Raw genomic sequence first — 18,869 nt, forward strand, 5'->3', positions numbered from 1 at the left:
TGACTCCTCCAAAGAAAATTGTACAATGTTATGACTTTTCCTGACTGGATTATTATATCTCTGGTAGAATCATGTTCTTCTCAATGATGCAAGCCGCAGGATATCGCAAAAAATAGAAAATACTATTTCTGTAACTGTGCTGATGACCATGTTTTAGATGGTGGCACAATAGTGACAGATTTCAAACACAAGGCAACCTCCCCTTGAAAATTGCTGCAACGCCACAAAAAGAGAACAGCCTCATTTGATAAGATCAGAAGTTATAAAATATGTTTTTCTCCTTCTAACCATACATTTTGTTGATATGACTTACAAACCTAGCAAGCTATAACTCCTGTGACATAATAATCTTATTATAATGTAAAACTCATGTTTGAAGTGTTGGTACAAAGAATAAATATGACTAATTTACACAATTTTGATTAAGTTCTACTTCACAGTTTGAGATGTGGTGAGATTCTCTTGGTATTGAGCATAATTGATGATACTGTGAAGACACGTGCACTAAGGAAGATTTTAAAGTGCACGGTGATGTGTAGAAGTAAGAGTGAGACTGACTCTCTGGAGCTCATTTCTCATTGATCACCTGGAGGGGCTCTGTGGATAGAACCAATGAGAAATGATGCCACCTGCAGAAGGTCAAAGTCATTCTTCCTTCAGTAAATGGTGACTCACGCAAGCACTGAGGCAGGTCTCCAGTCCAGGTCCCGTTGCCTGCGCAGGTGAGCACGGCGGGAAAGGACAGCTCGTAGCCAGGAAGGCAGCTGTAGCTCACGCTGGTTCCCCACTCGAGCACTGAGCCTTCCAGAAGACCGTTTGGAATGGCTGGGGGTGTAGGACATGTCACCACTGTGGGGATAATGAGGACACAGTTAGGACAAGCTCATCAGTGTGCAGTACAAAATAGATCCAGTCAAGTTCAAGTTGAAACCAGATTGTTTGGGTTGTGAGGCTGAGATCAGGACAAAGGTGAGAGCAACGCTTGTCATTGTTGAAGGAAGATATGAAACAAATGTACAAATTCAAAAAATGTAGCTACCTAGAAATACCAAGCTGCAGTTATGTGTTGTAAGGCCACTGTGACCTTGACCTTTGATCACCCAAATGTCATCAATCAATCTGTGAGTCTAAGTTTGTGACATCTATTGAGACGTTCTTAAGATAACACATTCACAAGGGAAAATATGTTTGGGAGGTCACAGTGACCTTGACCTTTGACCTCCAACCACAAAAATCTAGTTGTTCTCTGAGTCCAAGTGAACGTATGCTACAAAAGAAACAAGTCTGTCAGTCACAAGACATTTTAAATAAACATTTCAACTATAATTCAAGGTGTCAATGGACTGACACCAGTCAGGCTTTTCTAATGTTACATTTTCAAACCACGTGTTGTTCTCCTCTGCAGCAGGCGGTGGCTCTACAGATAACATGAAGAAAATGGAGCAGTGGAATCTATATCAGTGTCCGTCTCTTTCAGTCCCAACAAAAATGCTTGTACTATTTGTGATGTGAAAATGGTCTCTTTAGAACCAAGACATGTCTGAGGCACAAAAGAAAGAAGCTTGAGAATATTTGGTTCTATGGCCATGGACACAAACATTATTTTCTTCCTTCTAGATACAACGTAACCACATCAGCGGTTGCATATAACTCAAGAATAAAAGACAATGTTAAAGTTTGTAGACAATCATTAAGATTTAGGTGGGTTTCTGGTGACTACATCCTGGGCTTTTTACATTTCTAATCAGAGATTTAATAGAAGAGGGAGTAGTGGTGTTAAAATGTATTAAACATGGAAGTAAACCTGTGTTTAATCCAATAAACATCTTCTAACCAGATTGATCACATCTTTTAGTGTCCCAGAGCACCACAGCACTGCCTCCATTTAGACACAGCTAAACTATTTAGCTTTGTCAAAACAAAATGTTTGACATTTTTTTATCGTCGTTGCATGTTGTTTTTTGTGCAATGATATTGAGTGAAATCTCTTAAGCTCAGAGAGACAGTCTGTGCTTTGACTGTGTGCAATCTGTCTGCCGTTTGTATGTGGAGCGTACTAAATCATTTCAGTGAGAAATGAGGGGACATCTTATGTGTGTGTAAGCCATCAACTTCCTACTCAACAAATGCAATGAATGAATGAATAATAAAGCTCGGAGTTTGTTCTGAAACACTTGGAGATGAACCTGTGGGGACACAGATGGGATATGGGTTTTAGGGATGTAAATAAATCAGCAGTTGTTTTATGCCATTACTATCCTTCCCCCAACCCATCACTTCCCCGAGTCTCTTTTCTCTTTTAGACATTCTCAAGCAATCCAAGACACTTCACCAAAGATCTGCAAATTGATGTCATGGCTTGCAACCGCCTTGCAACTGTCTGGCAAGATCAGACGTTTACTTTACGAATCCAGTTACTTAAACTGTCATGTTAACAACTAGTTCACAAGTTAAGGTTTATTCTTCTGGCAGCACAACAACATCATCATTTTCACTTACAAAATATACAGGCTGCAGTGTGAAGACTGGCTTTATGGGAATCTTTGAGAAAGGACCATGAACAGAGACAAACTCATCATTATAAGCACACAGACTGAGCTCAGGCAGACAGGAAATTACCGGACCACTGGACATTTCTTCGACTGTCTTCCTCCCACCAGCCTGGATTTGCTTCAAGCCTAACTCCATGCACAGTGACCTCTTCTAGCACAAACACTACATTGAAGCAACTTGGCATATACTGCATGCCAGAAGTCATCATGCTGACTTTAAGGCTCAATAAAGACTACAGCAGGTCATCTCACTTTCATTGGTTTGTTATTAGTTCCTGGAGATGAATTAACTCACTGCCGTTTTCTTTGGCAGGAAAGAAAACCAGCATACAATTAATGACTGAATAGTTCTGAGTAGTTAAGTGGTTGCTTCATCTTCAGTCAGTTCACTTTATATAGTTTATTTAGTGGCCAGGTTTCAAAGATGGTTTCGGGTTTAAATCTGTCCTTAAATGGAATGGAATCAAAATATATGGAAATGGAATGAACATATATATATATATAAATCTACATTCAAACTCTCATACACATCTCGATCCATTTAGAGTCTTCAATTAACCTAAACCCAACTCTGCATGTCTTTGGGCTATGTGAGGAAGTTGAAGTACCAGTAGGAAACCCACACAGGCACCACTAACCAAATTTAGACATCATTTATACATTGCATCTAAAAATCTAAAAAAACAAAATGTCTGGAAAAGCATGCACTGGCTGGCTTATAGATTCTGTCCTTCTTACAAACTGGATTTCAGTTCTACCTGGACAATTCACAGAGCATAGGCTCCTGACCAGCTGCAAAAAAGCCTTTTGAAAATATTGCAGATTTGAAAATTGGTACACTTGAAATTACCAGTTTAATTTAGTCTGAGTATATCCTAGGCAAAAGATCAACAACTTTCTTGGCACATACATTTTAGTTAATGTTTTTTTTCTAGGCAGGAAGAAATTATAGTCAATGTGGAGCAGGCCACTGAGGGATATTCACATTTTTTCCTCAACGGGAAACAGTCTTTTGTTCTTGGTTGGCAGCAGATGCACAAAGATTTCCATATAGAGGTTTTGCAGCATTATACAGTTTGCATATGCTTTAAGAGTATGCTATACTGTATATAAAGAGATGTATAGGCTGCAATGAATGTGAATAAAAGTAATAAGCAAAACCAGACCGATGTTACAATCAGTTTTTTAATGTTTTGTTTAGTAATGTAATTCTGTTTATAAAGTTCTCAAGGAGAAACAAGTTCACTTGAAATTGTTTCTTTTTGATGTTAATGAATTTGTAAAGAGTGACTATTGGGATTTGGGATTTCCATGTTGTTGCATGGGAGCTCTAGAAAAAAATACTTCATTCTGAAATACCTTACTAAAATGCCAAGTTGGATGCTGTAAAGTCGAAAGTTGGTTTGAGTATGTGTCTCTTAATGAAATATGTCTCGGTGAGAGAAACAGATGGAGGGACAATGTGTGAGTAAGCACAGTAAAAAGACAGCATCAGAAATTACTTAAAAATAGGGAGCAAAAATAATAATTTTAAAAAAGGAGTGAGTGGCAGGCAGAACTGAATTGGAAGCAGAGAGTGTCCCCATTTTCCTAAGTAGTTCTAAGAAGCATTAGCAGCTCTTAGCTGAACACGCCAAACCCAGGATTCAAACTCAATCCTTGCCGGGCAAGGCTTATGATGTGTCATCAGCAGCACCACACACAAATGCTGCAGCTAGCACTGATTTACACGCATTAAGTGCAAAATTATGCACATTCAGCACATGTAAAACCTTTCTCTGTCTTGGTCTCAAATACTCTCTCTGCCTTTCCATCTCTAGCTTCCTTATCCCCGTCTTTTACCCACCCTCCTGGAATATCTGCTCATATCCCAGCGGCACATCGTCTAAATCTATCACAAGATGACAGATGTCCCGCATCATGACAATTACAAATAGCTCACCCTGCCTGAATCGCTGCACCTTCAACTTAAACCCAATTATGAAAGAGAAAAAGGCAACACATCTTATTGGATGAGGCATTGTTTTCACTTGCAAGAAAATAGATATTTTCGCAGCCCTTTTTGGAGACCTCTTGCTGCGTAGGCTGTCAGTGAGAGACATGATGAAAAAGCTATGATTACCAGCAAGCTGCTCTGTTGCTTGTCCCAGATAGTCTTAGAAAGAGACCGAGGGAGTGGAGCAGCGGGGACAGGGAGAAAATAAACCATAACACATACAGAGTGCATTCCTCTTTAATAACCCATCCGCACACTAAGGAGTGGCAAAATTAATATAGAGCAACCGCTTAGTAATCATCTCTTCTCTTGCCTTTTTTAAATTTGTTTACCAAAATGAGAAAATGAGATGAGAGCAGCGGAGAGAGAGTGAGAGGAGGCAGGAGGGACCCTCTGGCTCGCTGACTACTGCATACAGGTCAGTACAGGCTGACAGCACTCAGCAGCAGCAGCAGTGGTGGTGGGCACAGTGTGAAGGTGTGTGTATGTATGCATGAGAGAGACAGTTGTGTAATTGAATGCCCCAAAGTGACTGTACGCATGCACGGTGGTGTGTGAGTGTGTTATGAGGAAGGTTAAGCTCTAGGGTTTCACTTCACCACACCATCGTCATCAAGCATAGCTGCAGTGAGGCTGAGCGCCTGAGCTGCTGCAGTATCTGTCAAGGGTTAGAGCTCGGAGATTAGGAGCTACACACTCTTTAATACATACATGTGAGCACACATACACCCTCGCTCTCTCAGTTCACTTAAAGTACCTTGGGTAACAGTTGTGCGACCAGTAATTCCTCCAACAGCTCCAACACACCACAGAACAGGACGCGTTAATAATGAAACACAGCCATGAAATATTACAAATCAGTGTCAGTTCGGATGTTGTAAACGTCTAGGCGAGGTCATGCAGGGAGCCCGCGGAGGGTAGAAAGTGTAAGGTGTCAACCTGCAGCTCCCAGGTGAGGAATGGCAGTGGCACAGAAACATAACAGCATCGTGTACACTGAGAATATCGAGACAAAAAAAACAGGAGGTGAAATAGATCGTCAGGCTCTGTGTTGTTTCATGATATTCGTTCCCTCTACCTCAGAATTTGTCCACGTGCTTGATTTTGCTTATTTTCTTTGGCTTTCAATTACTTCTATGTGTATTTTTCTCCAACCTGCGACATTTGTCTGCCTGCATGTCTCTCACACCTCTTTTTCTCTCACATTTCATTTGTCCTTTCCCAATTCTCTAGAGGCGAATCCGAACGCCAGCTCGGTACGCTGTAACTGAGACGGCAGCCTGGGAACAGTTCCTAAGCAACAATGAGCCACTGTTTGCCTCGTGGGCTTTTCCGTTTTCCCGGTGTACTTTTGAACTGTTCACTGCACAAGTTAATCTTCCCTGCAATACTCACTTTTGGGTGTCGACGGCAGACATGCTAATCTCTGCCTCCACTCGAGCGTCATAAATCATTGAGTGATGTATTGCTGATGGGCGTACAGCGGCTCAGTCCTCTTGGTGGATTTTCTAACTTTGATGTTAATCAAGCCCATAGAGGGCGCACAAACTTTTACAGAGGGAGGCAGCTGATGATTAACTGTTGGTGCACAATTAGAAGGATCCTTGTTGTGATGAAGAGGGCTTGTTATCTATCCATCATCAGGTGTCAGGGGAACTTTTAGCCTTGGCTCCGTGCCACCACAGGTGCAACTTGAGATGTAGGTGTTTGTGAAATCACTGTCTCGTATCAAGGACCTGTTGAAGTATAGTTCTCCTTGTGTAATGTAGGGAAGCAGTGGATACCATTTTTAAAAGTGTCTGTGAGTATGCATGCACCTGTACAGAATATGCACATGAGTCTCACAGACATCCAGTATAATTTATCGTCGCGACTTCCGTTATCAGCAGACTGAAGTGAACAATATGACACTATCTGACCACATAGGGAGTCCTGTGTCACCTTGCTTGCTAATCTCATTAGATCTCAGGGTGTAAGCATGTACTGTATTGTATGTGACAGTGCTAGCACGCCAAGGTTAAGACAGCCCGTTCTGATGGTTATCAAGGTTGACTGACTGCAGCATGTGTATGCTCAGTGTACGTGGGGGGTTACATTTGTGTGGGGTTCTTACCTTTGCATGCTGGCATGGTGCCACTCCAGGTGCCATTGTTGGTGCAGGTCCTTGTGACAGTGCTGTCCCCTTCGATCATCACGAATCCCGGCTGACACACGAACGTCACATTCTGGCCCACGGTGATGTCGTCACCAAACCTGAGTCCGTTCGCTGGAATACCAGGGTCGCCACATGTGATCACTGTCATTGATGACCACACAAAAAGAACTTGAATTAGACAAGATCCACATTCGGACATTGGGTGGTGATTTAAATTGCAATGTAAAATATACTGTGCATGAAAAATGTATCAGTTTATCACGACACAGTGTTTGATTAATTATTCATTATGCATTTTGAAGAAAGAGTGCTGAGGGTTTATGATGTGACCACAGGGGAGCTCCTGCTTTGTCCCCAAGATTTTCCATTTTTATCTTTTGCTGGTGGTTTCCTAATTCTCCATTTATTACCTTATGTCATCAGGCCACTTATTGTTTTTAACTCTAATTCTTCAGGCAAAAAGAGTAGGTAGAGCTCATGTTGATACATAATTATCCTCTCGGCCTTAACAATCAAATGTTTTAATACAGTTGAGCTAAATATAGTTGCGCAAAATGGAAAAGTTGGCCTTGACCCATAATATTTCACTAGTATTCAACCACTACAAGCTACTGTTGTACAAGATAAAGTTATTAAATTAAAGCTAAAAGAAATGAATTAAACATTGAAGGTTTGTGTATTTCAGTCAGGAGTTCACTCAACTGAGCTTGGTAACCAGGTTAATGATGCTCTCCAACATGTAAGTCATGACATAGCATTTATGGCCCCGTGCACACCTGGTATTAACATGTGGTTTTTGCTCTGATCACATGCTGTGGCTCAGATCACATTCAGAGGTGGTCTGGGCCACATGTGTCCATATCCTTTTAGCAGTGTGAACACAAATCCGTCCTTGGCCACATATGAAGGACCTTCTAATGATCGATTCATTCAGACTCTCCTGACTCGTCTCTCTACCTCCCTTTCACTCGCTCATGCCGAGACACACGCACACACACTGAGATCTGATCACAGGTGGTCACAGGAAACACATTTTAATGCCAGGTGTGAACACACTTACTTAACACAGGCACTTGTGATCGGATCTCTGAGGACGAATGTTAATACTAGGTGTGTGCGGGGCCATCGTCAATGTCAAAATTGTAATTACAACAGAGGAGGTGACTTTTCAAAAGCCACAATGTATCAGACTTTTCACAACGTAATACACAAGTGCCTGAAAACCAAACACAGATGATCTCAGCCAGAGTCCATGGTTCAAGATGTGAATTTGTTGATGCCTAGTATTTTAAGCTGTCACTCAAACAACTCTGTAATCATACAGCTGTCTTTTTAAATCCTACAACAAGAAGGTTCAAGTTGTAAACATGAGAGTATTAGCCATCTCTACAATCTCTCACACATACGTTAAAGTGGCAGTTCCACAGTAAAAAAAAAAAAAGAACTTAAAAATCAAGCTTTACAACATTAAATTGGATTTTCGACAAGGTGACTTCATTCTGTATGTCTGATTGAGTTCAAATTGAGGATTCAGGCTACAAAAAATAAATATTTAATCATAGTGGATCTCTAAAATATTTGGAGCCAAATATTGGCGACAATTTGGCCAATTGAAAAGAAGTGTAGCACATCAGAAAAGCAGTGGGTTCTCTCTAACTGTAACAATGATTGTAGAGCAAAAGATTCCACCATGTGAATCAGAGAGGTTTCTACATAAGAGAGTTCTATTTGGGGAAAAAGGAACATTTGTTAAAGTGAGAAACTAAAATAAATATAACACAATGTGGGGATAATATCTGCACCTTTAAAAAAAACACCTGAAACCTCCATACAAAAAAAACTGTGCGTCACAAATGTTTGTGGGGTTATGTCGCAGCAACCTGGTGCTGCTTGTGGATAATTTAATCAAGATAACCACAATGGCTCATCTTGTGTAATGGCTCTGAGCTTGTGTGCAGCATTAAGCATGCAGGGCATGGTGCTCAGTTATGTGAAGATAAGAAATATCCAGAGAAGTTGAAGATACAGCTGTTACCATATTAGCCTTTGACTGAGCACTCAAAGCATAATCACAAAGCATCTGCTGTACTATGCCCCTGACAGTGTGAGGAACGGCTGTAATGTCATAGTAATACTAATAGTAATAACTAAGCTTTTTTTTACATATTTAAAAAACAAATGTCAAACAATACTAAACAATCAATGCATAGTGACCACAACACATATTCCCTTTTGAAATCCCTCTCTTCTGCTTATTCCTAATTTCGTCTCGTGGCAGGATTTCTCCAGAGTAGACAGAGGACTGAATGTTGGCCATACTACGATGTCAGGTCCTAACCTAGTGCTATCTCTGAAGAATATTTAGGTTGCCAGACTCCATTTGATTGCATTTTCATAGCCTTTGTTTCATCTTTTAGTATTAATTTGTGACTACTAATTATAAAACCTTCCCTGACTTGTTCACCTTAATGTAAGAAACCAGTTTGATGCATATAGCTGCTCCTGCAAAGGCCTCCTCTCTTAAATTAATATCTGTTTGTTTATTTTCATTTGCCGCCAGGACCTCGACACTTTGGCACATTCATCATCGCTGGGTGAAACTAACTATGTAGCCTGACAAAACACGTATGAGAGCTGCTAATTCTCAGCAACAAGACAACATGCTGGGTGCTCTGGCAGTATGTTCATGCTTGTTCCAATGATAAATCTAGTCCTGCAAGATGCATCTATTCTTAAAAAACACACATTACACACTACAGACAGAAAACACAGACAACTAAGAAACAGAGACAGATGAGAGCGCACCCTGCAGACAATGTGGTGAAATCCAAGGCTAAGTCTGTAGCCTTGATGTTCTTTCCTAGTTTTCTTTTAATTTAAATGATTTCCACATCATATCATGTGCAGAGGTTCCTGAACCCAGTTTCTGCTATTATATATATATATGAGTTCACAACAGTGTTATAGAATAATTCATGATGTGGGACTCTATGACTTTTATTTCCACTTCTCCATATGTACTGTTGCCCAACTGGGAGGTAATGTTCTTCTGGGAAGTATTTTCATTCTTTACAAGTCTGCAAGTTTTCTTTTCACCTGCATGTTGGATGATTGAGTCTTGAAAACTTTTCTCAGGGTGAAATATTTGATTCAAACTTTTTAAAGAAAAAAATACAAGTACACTGGGCCTAATCTTCTACTATTCACCAAATTGGTTTTTGAATATATTTGATTAAAAACAAGCGGTGCAGTGTCAGTGCTTAGACTTGAAGGATAATGTTAGCGCTCTAACATGCTATCAAAGACAACACATTTAATGTCCAATTACAAAAGTCCCAACATGCCAGTGTTAAGCAGGGAATATGATGATGTGTTGAATTCACAGAACTAAGAAGTCTAGCATATGTTTCATGCTAAATATTCATAAATGATTGATTCTAACCCCAATACTCTTAATAAGTAGACATATAGGTGCAAAAACAACAGAGTATTGAAGTGAAGAGAGATAAACTACCTTAATTTGTTAGAATTTTTTACGTTTGTTTTTTAGTGTTGGAATCATCCAGAGTTATCATTAGGATGCATTCTGTGTATGAAAACTGCTATGTAAATAAAGTTGATTCACCCATTAATGATGATGATGGGAAACAGCAGCTGTCCTGCGATCTCAGCAGCCAAGTATTTGCACGGTGTGTATGTGCATTTCTGTTGACTGTACACTAGTGTTTGTGTTGGATGCAATGTAAGTCTTCAACCCCTTTGGAATCAGAGCCACCAAAATTAAACTGAAACACATTATGTTGAATTAAGCATGATATATCTCATATATCCAGAAGCAGCTGGCATGAATAAAAGACAGCTGATAAAATTTTCAACCGAAAACATCTTGCCAGGATGTGGAGAAGTGTGCCTGTAGTTCAATGCAAATGTTTACAAGTGCCTGTCTGTATCAGTAAAAGTGGAAAAACCCAGCCAGTCAGCACAGTGTAGAAAAGCTGAAGGCTGTTGACTTCAACAACTCAAGTTAAGAGAAGAGTTTTTTCATTTGGCACATAAACTGGCTCTACAGAAAACAGGTTACTGGGAGAAAGTAGTAAGGGCATGAAATCAGAGGAGTTTACACACACTGCAATAACCTGCTTCCAGTAAAACCGATAGCTCTTCTTTTTCCCTTACTGTTCCCCTGTTTTGAAGCACTTACACTGAAAGCAGAGATCATGATCGGTAGTGTGCAAACAGACCTGTACGTACTCCAGCTACATTTCTAGTGAGACTAATATCAGACGTATGCACATAGAGCTTTGGTGATTTAAACGATGCTCATGAATCACGTTGCTGCAGAAATGTGACAGTAACCTGTTTAGTACTGAATCTTTTAATAAGCATTTTGCTCCGATGTCTTCATTTAATTATATCCTCAGATCTACAAGGATAATTCAACTCTACTGTGTTGGCCTTTAAACTCAGAGAAGAAGGAGATAGGTGGAGAATGCTATAAACAGCAGATAAAAACCAACAGGATCTTGGCATTTATAAGCCAAATGAATAATCAGTGTTTACTATTTAGTTCATAAAGTGCTTTATGACTTTCTCTCACACTCCACTGAACAAGTCTCCTCTCTAATGCTCTTCAGATGATTCCCTAATTCCTTAACTTGCTCTATAAAGTTCATTTATCAGCCTGTTAAAATAAAAATAAAGGAACTTTTCTGTGTCACCTTGAGAATGTTGAGCGACTTTGATCTGGTGACCTACATGATCGATTACCCATGAACCGTGAAAATGATTGCCTCCTTAATGAAGGCACACTCAGCCAATTTTAGCATCGTAAGTGTTGATGTCCCTGAACTGACCACTAAAATTTAACGTGAAGTGATAGCATACAGGAGAATAACAATAATAAATTGGGTGATAAGCTGGCTTCAAGGGGGGGAAAGGGGACAAGGAAGCTATTCCACCTTTCTGCATGTTTGGTCATTATTTTTCAATGCACTTTTCAATCTTCCTCTCCTGCGCCCTCCCTGTGTGCATCTCCACAGAGCCTCATTTCATTCCAAAATTGAAAATCATGCCAATGCTATTCATCTTTTCTTTTGACTCAATAACAAGAACGAGGAAGAGAGAATGTGATGATTTTCAGAGAGAAGAACAATGTGTGTAATTTTGTTTGATAGTCATTCTGGTGCAAACTGAGTATAGATTGGCATACTTCTTAATTACTGCAAGGATCATTTGCTGAGCCCCAGACAATAAAAAAAAGAAAAACTACCTGACAGTAGAGATTTATGTTCTATATGCAATCTTATATCCTTTCTTAGCACCTTCGTTAATCACTCAGAGCGCCTCCTTTTGGCAGAAATGGGGAGGAAAATCATCTTCATTCCTGTCCTGACATAAATCTTTTTATGGATGTTTATCTGCACTTCAGTGTAAATTATTACATATGGTAATTTTTTCAGAAGGTATAATAGAGAACAGAACAATGGCTGATTTACTGTACTAACAAATTAATGTGACTGATTTGCTTGGTCATGTGTCACGCGTCAGTTGAGGCTCATTATCAAGATAACATTTTGACTATTTTTATTTTAGATTCACCCATGGGAGATCCCCATCTTCGTCTTTTTATTATACTTGTTTTTTTGGTTTATTTCTGTAAATGATCAATTCTGTGACTGCCAATGTTGCTATTCTGTGTGACTCTCTATTCACAGCACTGGTATAATTGTCCAATGAATGCACCTCACTGCATTGGGACTGAGATACTTTTATTTGACATGAGTAGACAATGCATTTCTTTTCTCTTACTCTGCATAACACTTTTCAGCAGAATAGTCTTTTAAGTGAATTCCACAAGACCAAGAGGCACGACTCTGATCTCATCTCATATTCCTGTGCATTTAAAACTCACTTGTGCAGTTTGGAGCTGTGCCAGACCACGTGCCATTCGCCAGACACTGGCGTGTGGGTGACCCACTGAGGAAATAGCCTTCCATACAAGAATACACAATGGAGTGGGAGAAGGTTGTGCCATCCACGCGAGAAATACGGCCATGAGCAGGGGTACCTGGGTTCCCACAGTGCACCGCTGCAAAACAGGAGAAAAGAGAGGGGGTGAAGGTCAGAGGTATAAAATAGTAATGCACTCTCTATTTTTCATATCAGTGTTTCACAATCTGAGGGATGGGACTCCCTGAGGCGGCACCAAGATGACTTTGGAAAGTCAAACAGTTTTAGGAAATGTATTCCTAACATGTGAATAGTTATATTTATTTGTGAAATAATTGCAGTGCTGTAGTCTCTTGTCAGATTAGCACTCAGGTGGATCAGTTTGAAAAGGGCAGAGAGAAATTGTTGCCTTGTGTCAGAGTTCCCATTAATTGGTTTAGCATCACGGCTTTATTAAGAGATGCTTATGTGCAAAGGGGCTGCAGTGCCTCGTTACGCCGTGTGTTGATGACTCATCAGAAAATAAAGAGCAGTTTGTGTACTGACGAGGTGACTGAAGTTCCATGTAGATCAATGGTAATGACATTTAGTGCTGACTGAACAAAAAGATGATTATGGAAGTAATGTGACATTTCCCAGACTCTTTTCGTTTTCAATTTTTTTTCTAATGAACAGATGCAAAATTATGAATGAGTATTAGGGTTTAAGAAAAAAAATATTCAAAGATTTAGATAAACGATAAAAAATAAGTGATAATTTTAGGCGAATCATTTAACAGAGGGAATATCAGAAGATCAGCCTGTTCCCTGCATTACAATGAGGAATATGAAACATCATATCTAGTTATAATTTAGCACAAGTTGAACATATAACGTAATACTAAATATTTCAGCACATTGGCCCCACATTGTCATAATTATCAGGACTTTCATACTTCATTCTATTCCAAAGAAAGAACCACAGGTATACTTGAAGACAGTTGCCTCATTTGTGGAGGAATAAGTATTTAGTAGTCGTTGAGTGTATGTCATTAGTTACATCTGCGTGATATTCAAAATGGTCTCATAGTTTTACAATGAGGTTAATTAAGATATCGGATCCAGAGGGAGTGGAACTCCAGCGATCAGATTTTTTTCTTCTTGCAAATTTACAACTTTATTCTTGGAATATTACGGATTTTTTCTCAAAATCGACAATTATTTTATCGTAAAAAAATCACTCAATAATTTGAACTGACTCTGCACATTATGATTTATTATTTCCTACAGTTTAAAGCACAAGCCGAGCTCAGACTCAGGGGCTGAATTTCATGCAAAGTGTTGCTTTAGATGTCCAATCCGTCGCCGGTGGGCTGGGAGGGGGTCGTCTCTCTGCAGAGCACTGTGGGCTTGGGCCTTTTACACTGAGATATCCTTTACAGCCTTTCCAGAATATGTCAACTAAATTGTGTCCCTGAAGAGGGGAGAGAACAGAATGTGTTTCATGTGCTTTTCGTTTACTCCAAATCATCATGTCTCATTATGAAACTAATTTGCTCGTTCAATCACCTAATTGCCTGGAAAATCTGAAGTTGTGATTCTTGTCAGAAACAGACATGTCGTAGGTGCAGTGATAATTTCTCAATTACTACACACACACACGCACACATGCACACACACACACACACACACACGCACACACACACGCACACACACAGTTATTGCAGTGCAACAACATCACTCACGCACACCAGGTGCCGACATGCTCACATTACTGTAAATGCACACACAAGGACATGTACAGACTTGCTAAAAATAAAGTATGGTCACCTTTTTGGCTTCCTCTTGTACTAATTTAAGACAGACTTGATGGCAGAAACACAAAATAGACCTTGATGGCATTGTGAGATGGATATTAAGCTGAATATCCATAGTGACTGCTCTCCAGAGACTGTAAAAGGTTGTGGATAACGGATGGATGGGCTTTAACATTAGACAGGGCTTTAGATCACAGACAGACAGCGTTGAAACTCGTTCAAGCTTCAGTGAATTCGGGCCCCCACCCTCTTGAGGTGGAGGGATGGCTAAAACAATCTTTAAATCAGGGGTTCAGTGGGGAGATGGAGAGATAAAAAGGTGGTAGCATAGAGATGTGGGGCAGAGGGAGGAGTGGAGAGGGATAGAAAAACAGCCGGACAACAAGATTAAGACAGACAGAAATCAGGAGAGAAGCAGGAGAGAAAAAGGTTGACTTCAGGGGAAATGAAGGATAAAGAGCGAGAAAGAAAAAAGTGGGAAGAACAAGAGTGATGAAATGAAAGACGTATACACAGAGGATAGTTCAGAAGGCCAGTGCATCGCCCCATCATATTAAGAATGACACTGGTACTGTGCCAAGCTGGCTGACAGTAGGTAGAGGAGAGAAGCAGTCGAATATTCACCTCAATATCTGGTTGACCCCTGAGGGTAATTCATGCAAGATTGAGAGCTGGTGTTGTGTGAACTAATATCTTCAAAATCCGCAATGATTCATTTATCACAATCCAAAAGGAACTTGGCTTAAGGTCTCTAGAATTAATGTATTTTTGTTCACCACAGTGCCATGTGCTGCAGGAAATACCACACTGCTGCAGTAAGATACGTATCCATCTGGTGCAATGCTGTTTGAGCTTTTTGCAACCATTCGTGTGTGTGTGTGGGTGTGGATACACATGAGCACCTGTCTATCAGTCGTGCATGTTGCAATGTTGTGATCACAACAGTTGAGAGGAAAATAGATACAATCACTGTGAACTGTGAGAGTCATAGTGGCAGGAGCAGACTACTGAAACAATAAACTCAGGCTGTGATTTGACTCTGTTCCGAGCCACCGTCATACATCACTGCAAATTTAGTGGGCTACACTTATTTGTTGTATCTTTATGATATGTAAAAAAATATATTTTACCACCACCCTTTGCTCTAAAGAGAGTTATCCAGACAAAATGCAAAACTTAGTTTATATATTGTCACAGAAGAGACAAGGTAAATTATATAATGTCAATTAGTCTGTGCTCTCTCTCTCCTACTCTGAAGAGGGTAAACAAAATGAACTTGTTTCTGGTTATAACACTTTTCTGACCACTCGAGGGAAATGGGTAATTATTATCATTGATGACCATTAACCACGACTAACTCAACATGACAGGGACAGCGTTCCAGCAGCAACTGTGTGGACACACACATGCCTGCCAGCTGCAGTTCAGCAAAGTAGCTGTTACGCACAGATGACGTGTGTGACAGTAACATCTCATATTTACCAAGAAAAACATATTCTAAAGACCATGCAATCCCCTGATGTTCTGCATGAAATTGTTTTGTGCACAGTGCATGCAACATTGTGGTGGAAAACAAACATAAAAACGAAAGTCATCGCTTGACAAAAACTTGTATGTAAAAGAATAAAATCTCTCAAAATATTTAAACATGGCGTGAAAGCTTTATTCGGAGTGTCAGGTTGGATGTGGAATGAAATCAGAGATGGAGAGCATGTGTGTGTGAGAGAGGACAGAGAGATGAAAATAATTTAAAATATCTTGTAAAGGATAGGCTACTGTGGAGAAATTATTAATGAAGCACACAGAATAAAAGCTTGAAAATTATGCAGCATGCATTTAAATTTTTTAGAAAAGTGGCAGTGAAATCTTTTTAGGCTGCTATAATCCAGACAAAAGCCCATGAAATACTGGAGGGACTGATCTGTGTGCACAGTCACGCTTTTGGTAATGTCATTTGAGGAGTAAAGAAATAAAAATTAAGGTACAATTATTTTTTAACGGAGTACTTCTACTACTACTTCTATAACATTGGTGGATGAAGAGATGTTATTCCAAAGACTGATTTGTCCTGATTTAAAATTTTAATAGCACAGATGACATCATCAGGTCTACTTCATGAAGTACAACTTTAACACAAAGCAAAACAGTGCCTAAATAAACTGAAATTATTTCTAAATGAGGTTTACAATTGAAAATATCTTGTCAACAAATAAGTAAATAAGAAAATTGTGTGACCTACCAATGTGTATGTGTGTGTCGATCAGCTTGCCTCCTACTGTTTCATACATAACATGACAGAGACGTTTTAAAGGTTTCCCTTACGTTTGCAGAACGGCTGTCTGCCAGACCAGGTCCCGTTGGGGAAGCAGATCCTCTCTGCAGAGCCGTACAGTGTGTGTCCCACTGCGCAGGTGAAGCGCACCTTGCTGCGGACTTTGAAGTTCCCTGCCTCCCTGCTGGCGTGGGCAGGTGTGCCAGGATCCCCACAGGTGCCCCCCGAGTCGCCTGCGATGGGAGATAACCAGACATGGATCAGTGAAAACAAGAAAGTAAAGATGGCATCCACAATAACTGTCAAAGTGTGTGTTCACAAGTTGGTGTGGCAGAGAATTACAAGACAGTGTTCATGTGTGTCAAGCAGAGAGACAATACAGAGAGGGCTTAGACTCTGTGCTTCCCTTGAATCCTCCGGGAAGCAACTATAAAACACACAATGCACCAGTGAGCAGTTGTCACCAGGCCAACAACCTGAAGGACCGATGCTTTTCACTGCTTTGACACCAGGAGCTTTGTGTCCATAAAAGCAGCGGGACCAGCATTAAAAGGCAACCAGCTGTGGTTATGAGAAATGATGAATACAGTTTGACCTCCGAAGCTGAATGCGTTTCCATTATCCTGAATTATCTCCCCTGTCTTTTGTTCTGTAGAGGAACATACAGTACTTTCGGTGTCATGCACCACCTGTCTTGCACAACCACGAATTAACTCGGGAAAAAAAAGAAGATGACGCTGTTTCTCCTGTTGACTCTCCTCTCATGACGCTCTTCAGTGGGTGATAAAAAATGGGATGCGAGTCATAGGAAATGAGAGGGAGATGACAGGTATGGGGTCAGGAAAGTGCCATGCCTACTGAAAATGTGATGTTGTAATGAACAGCAAGCTTAGCTGCGTGGTGTGTAAGTTAGAATTGAGTCCAGGGAGTGAAGTGTTTTTTAGTTTTGCATTCACGGGGGACATCCTTAGACAGAAGGGAAGATAAATCTTATAACACACATAACACCAACCATCGCTTCATCTGCTGCTGTTTCAGTTCTATCACAGAAATGAAACCAGTGGAGGAAAGAAAAAAAAAATCTTAATGTTTGGCTTCAGAAGATAGTATCACAGAGAGAGCGATGCAGACATGCAGACGTGCAGACAGACAGACAGATATATAAATACATAGAGAGGTGGAGTTATCTAATCTAGTGCTGTGCTTGTCTATACAGCTCCATATGTCTTGTCTCTTTGTGGAGTATCTGTGCTTTATTGGCTTTGAGATCCTGTTCTCCGAGCTGTGCACACACCCTGTGTATCATTCCCCGTATGTCTGCTGCTCTCTGTCTACAGAGCAGCAAACAGCTGCAGTAATACTCAACTTGTTGACAAAGCCTTACTGCACAAACACCTAGCTCATATCTTCAACACACATTCCATGGCTCGCATGTGCACAAGCTGGATTTGTCAGGTCATGGGGCTCACAGCTGGAGATGAGAAGATTGTGCGTGACTGTTAGCAATGAGTGTGTGTGTGCACGTGTGTGATGCTTCCTACCTTTATATTTGTCTGTTTCTGTAAGAGAGCGCACTTGCATGTGAGTGTTTGTGCGTCTCCCTGCTTGGCTGTGCATTTACTTGCATACGCTTGTCTCTGTAAGTGCATGTTAGGCATGCATACTTATTTGTTGCCCGGGCGTGTGCGTGTGTGCGTGCGTGTGTCTCACAGCAGCTGCCGGTACTTCGTTAGTCTCCTTCGGTTAGGTGAGGCGGCCCAGCTCGGCATGCACCGTGACAGCTATAATCTCACTAATTGGGATGGCAGTGGATTTGGTTTGAATCAGAGTTAATGTCCGTTCACCAGGCTGCCTTTGTGAGGAAATAATAAGGCCTTCAACTCAGTCATGCAACAGATGAGGACAAAAGGGGAATGGCTTGGCAAGCAGTTTTAAGCCCCCTCTTACTAATTAACAAGGGAGGACAGATGAGAGGAAGGATAGATGCATGGATGAGAACTGTAGTTGATGCTGGGCTGCACTTCTGAGAAATTCGAAGCACGGATGATTTTGTTGCTATTGGTGATAAAACACTGAAAATCATTGTGTGCCATCTCTCTACTCCTACTAAGCCGCATAAAGACTATGCAGCAACCTTTCTGCAAATAAAC

At 40.5% G+C, this 18,869-nt stretch overlaps 1 protein-coding gene across 5 annotated transcripts in view; it reads right to left on the bottom strand.

The window, feature by feature from the left end:
- The window catches only part of LOC109632040 (CUB and sushi domain-containing protein 3-like), a 205,402-nt gene that overhangs the window by 23,132 nt on the left and 163,401 nt on the right, over positions 1-18,869 (bottom strand). For all 5 annotated transcript variants that reach the window (XM_069537722.1, XM_069537721.1, XM_069537718.1 and 2 more), the window contains 4 exons: positions 16,770-16,952; positions 12,615-12,791; positions 6,662-6,844; positions 676-849 (listed from right to left, as the gene is read on the bottom strand). In XM_069537722.1, coding sequence (XP_069393823.1) covers positions 676-849; positions 6,662-6,844; positions 12,615-12,791; positions 16,770-16,952 — 717 coding nt within the window. The remainder of the gene's footprint in view (positions 1-675; positions 850-6,661; positions 6,845-12,614; positions 12,792-16,769; positions 16,953-18,869) is intronic.

The sequence above is a fragment of the Paralichthys olivaceus genome, chromosome 13, assembly GCF_024713975.1.
Source record: "Paralichthys olivaceus isolate ysfri-2021 chromosome 13, ASM2471397v2, whole genome shotgun sequence".
Taxonomy (NCBI): domain Eukaryota; kingdom Metazoa; phylum Chordata; class Actinopteri; order Pleuronectiformes; family Paralichthyidae; genus Paralichthys; species Paralichthys olivaceus.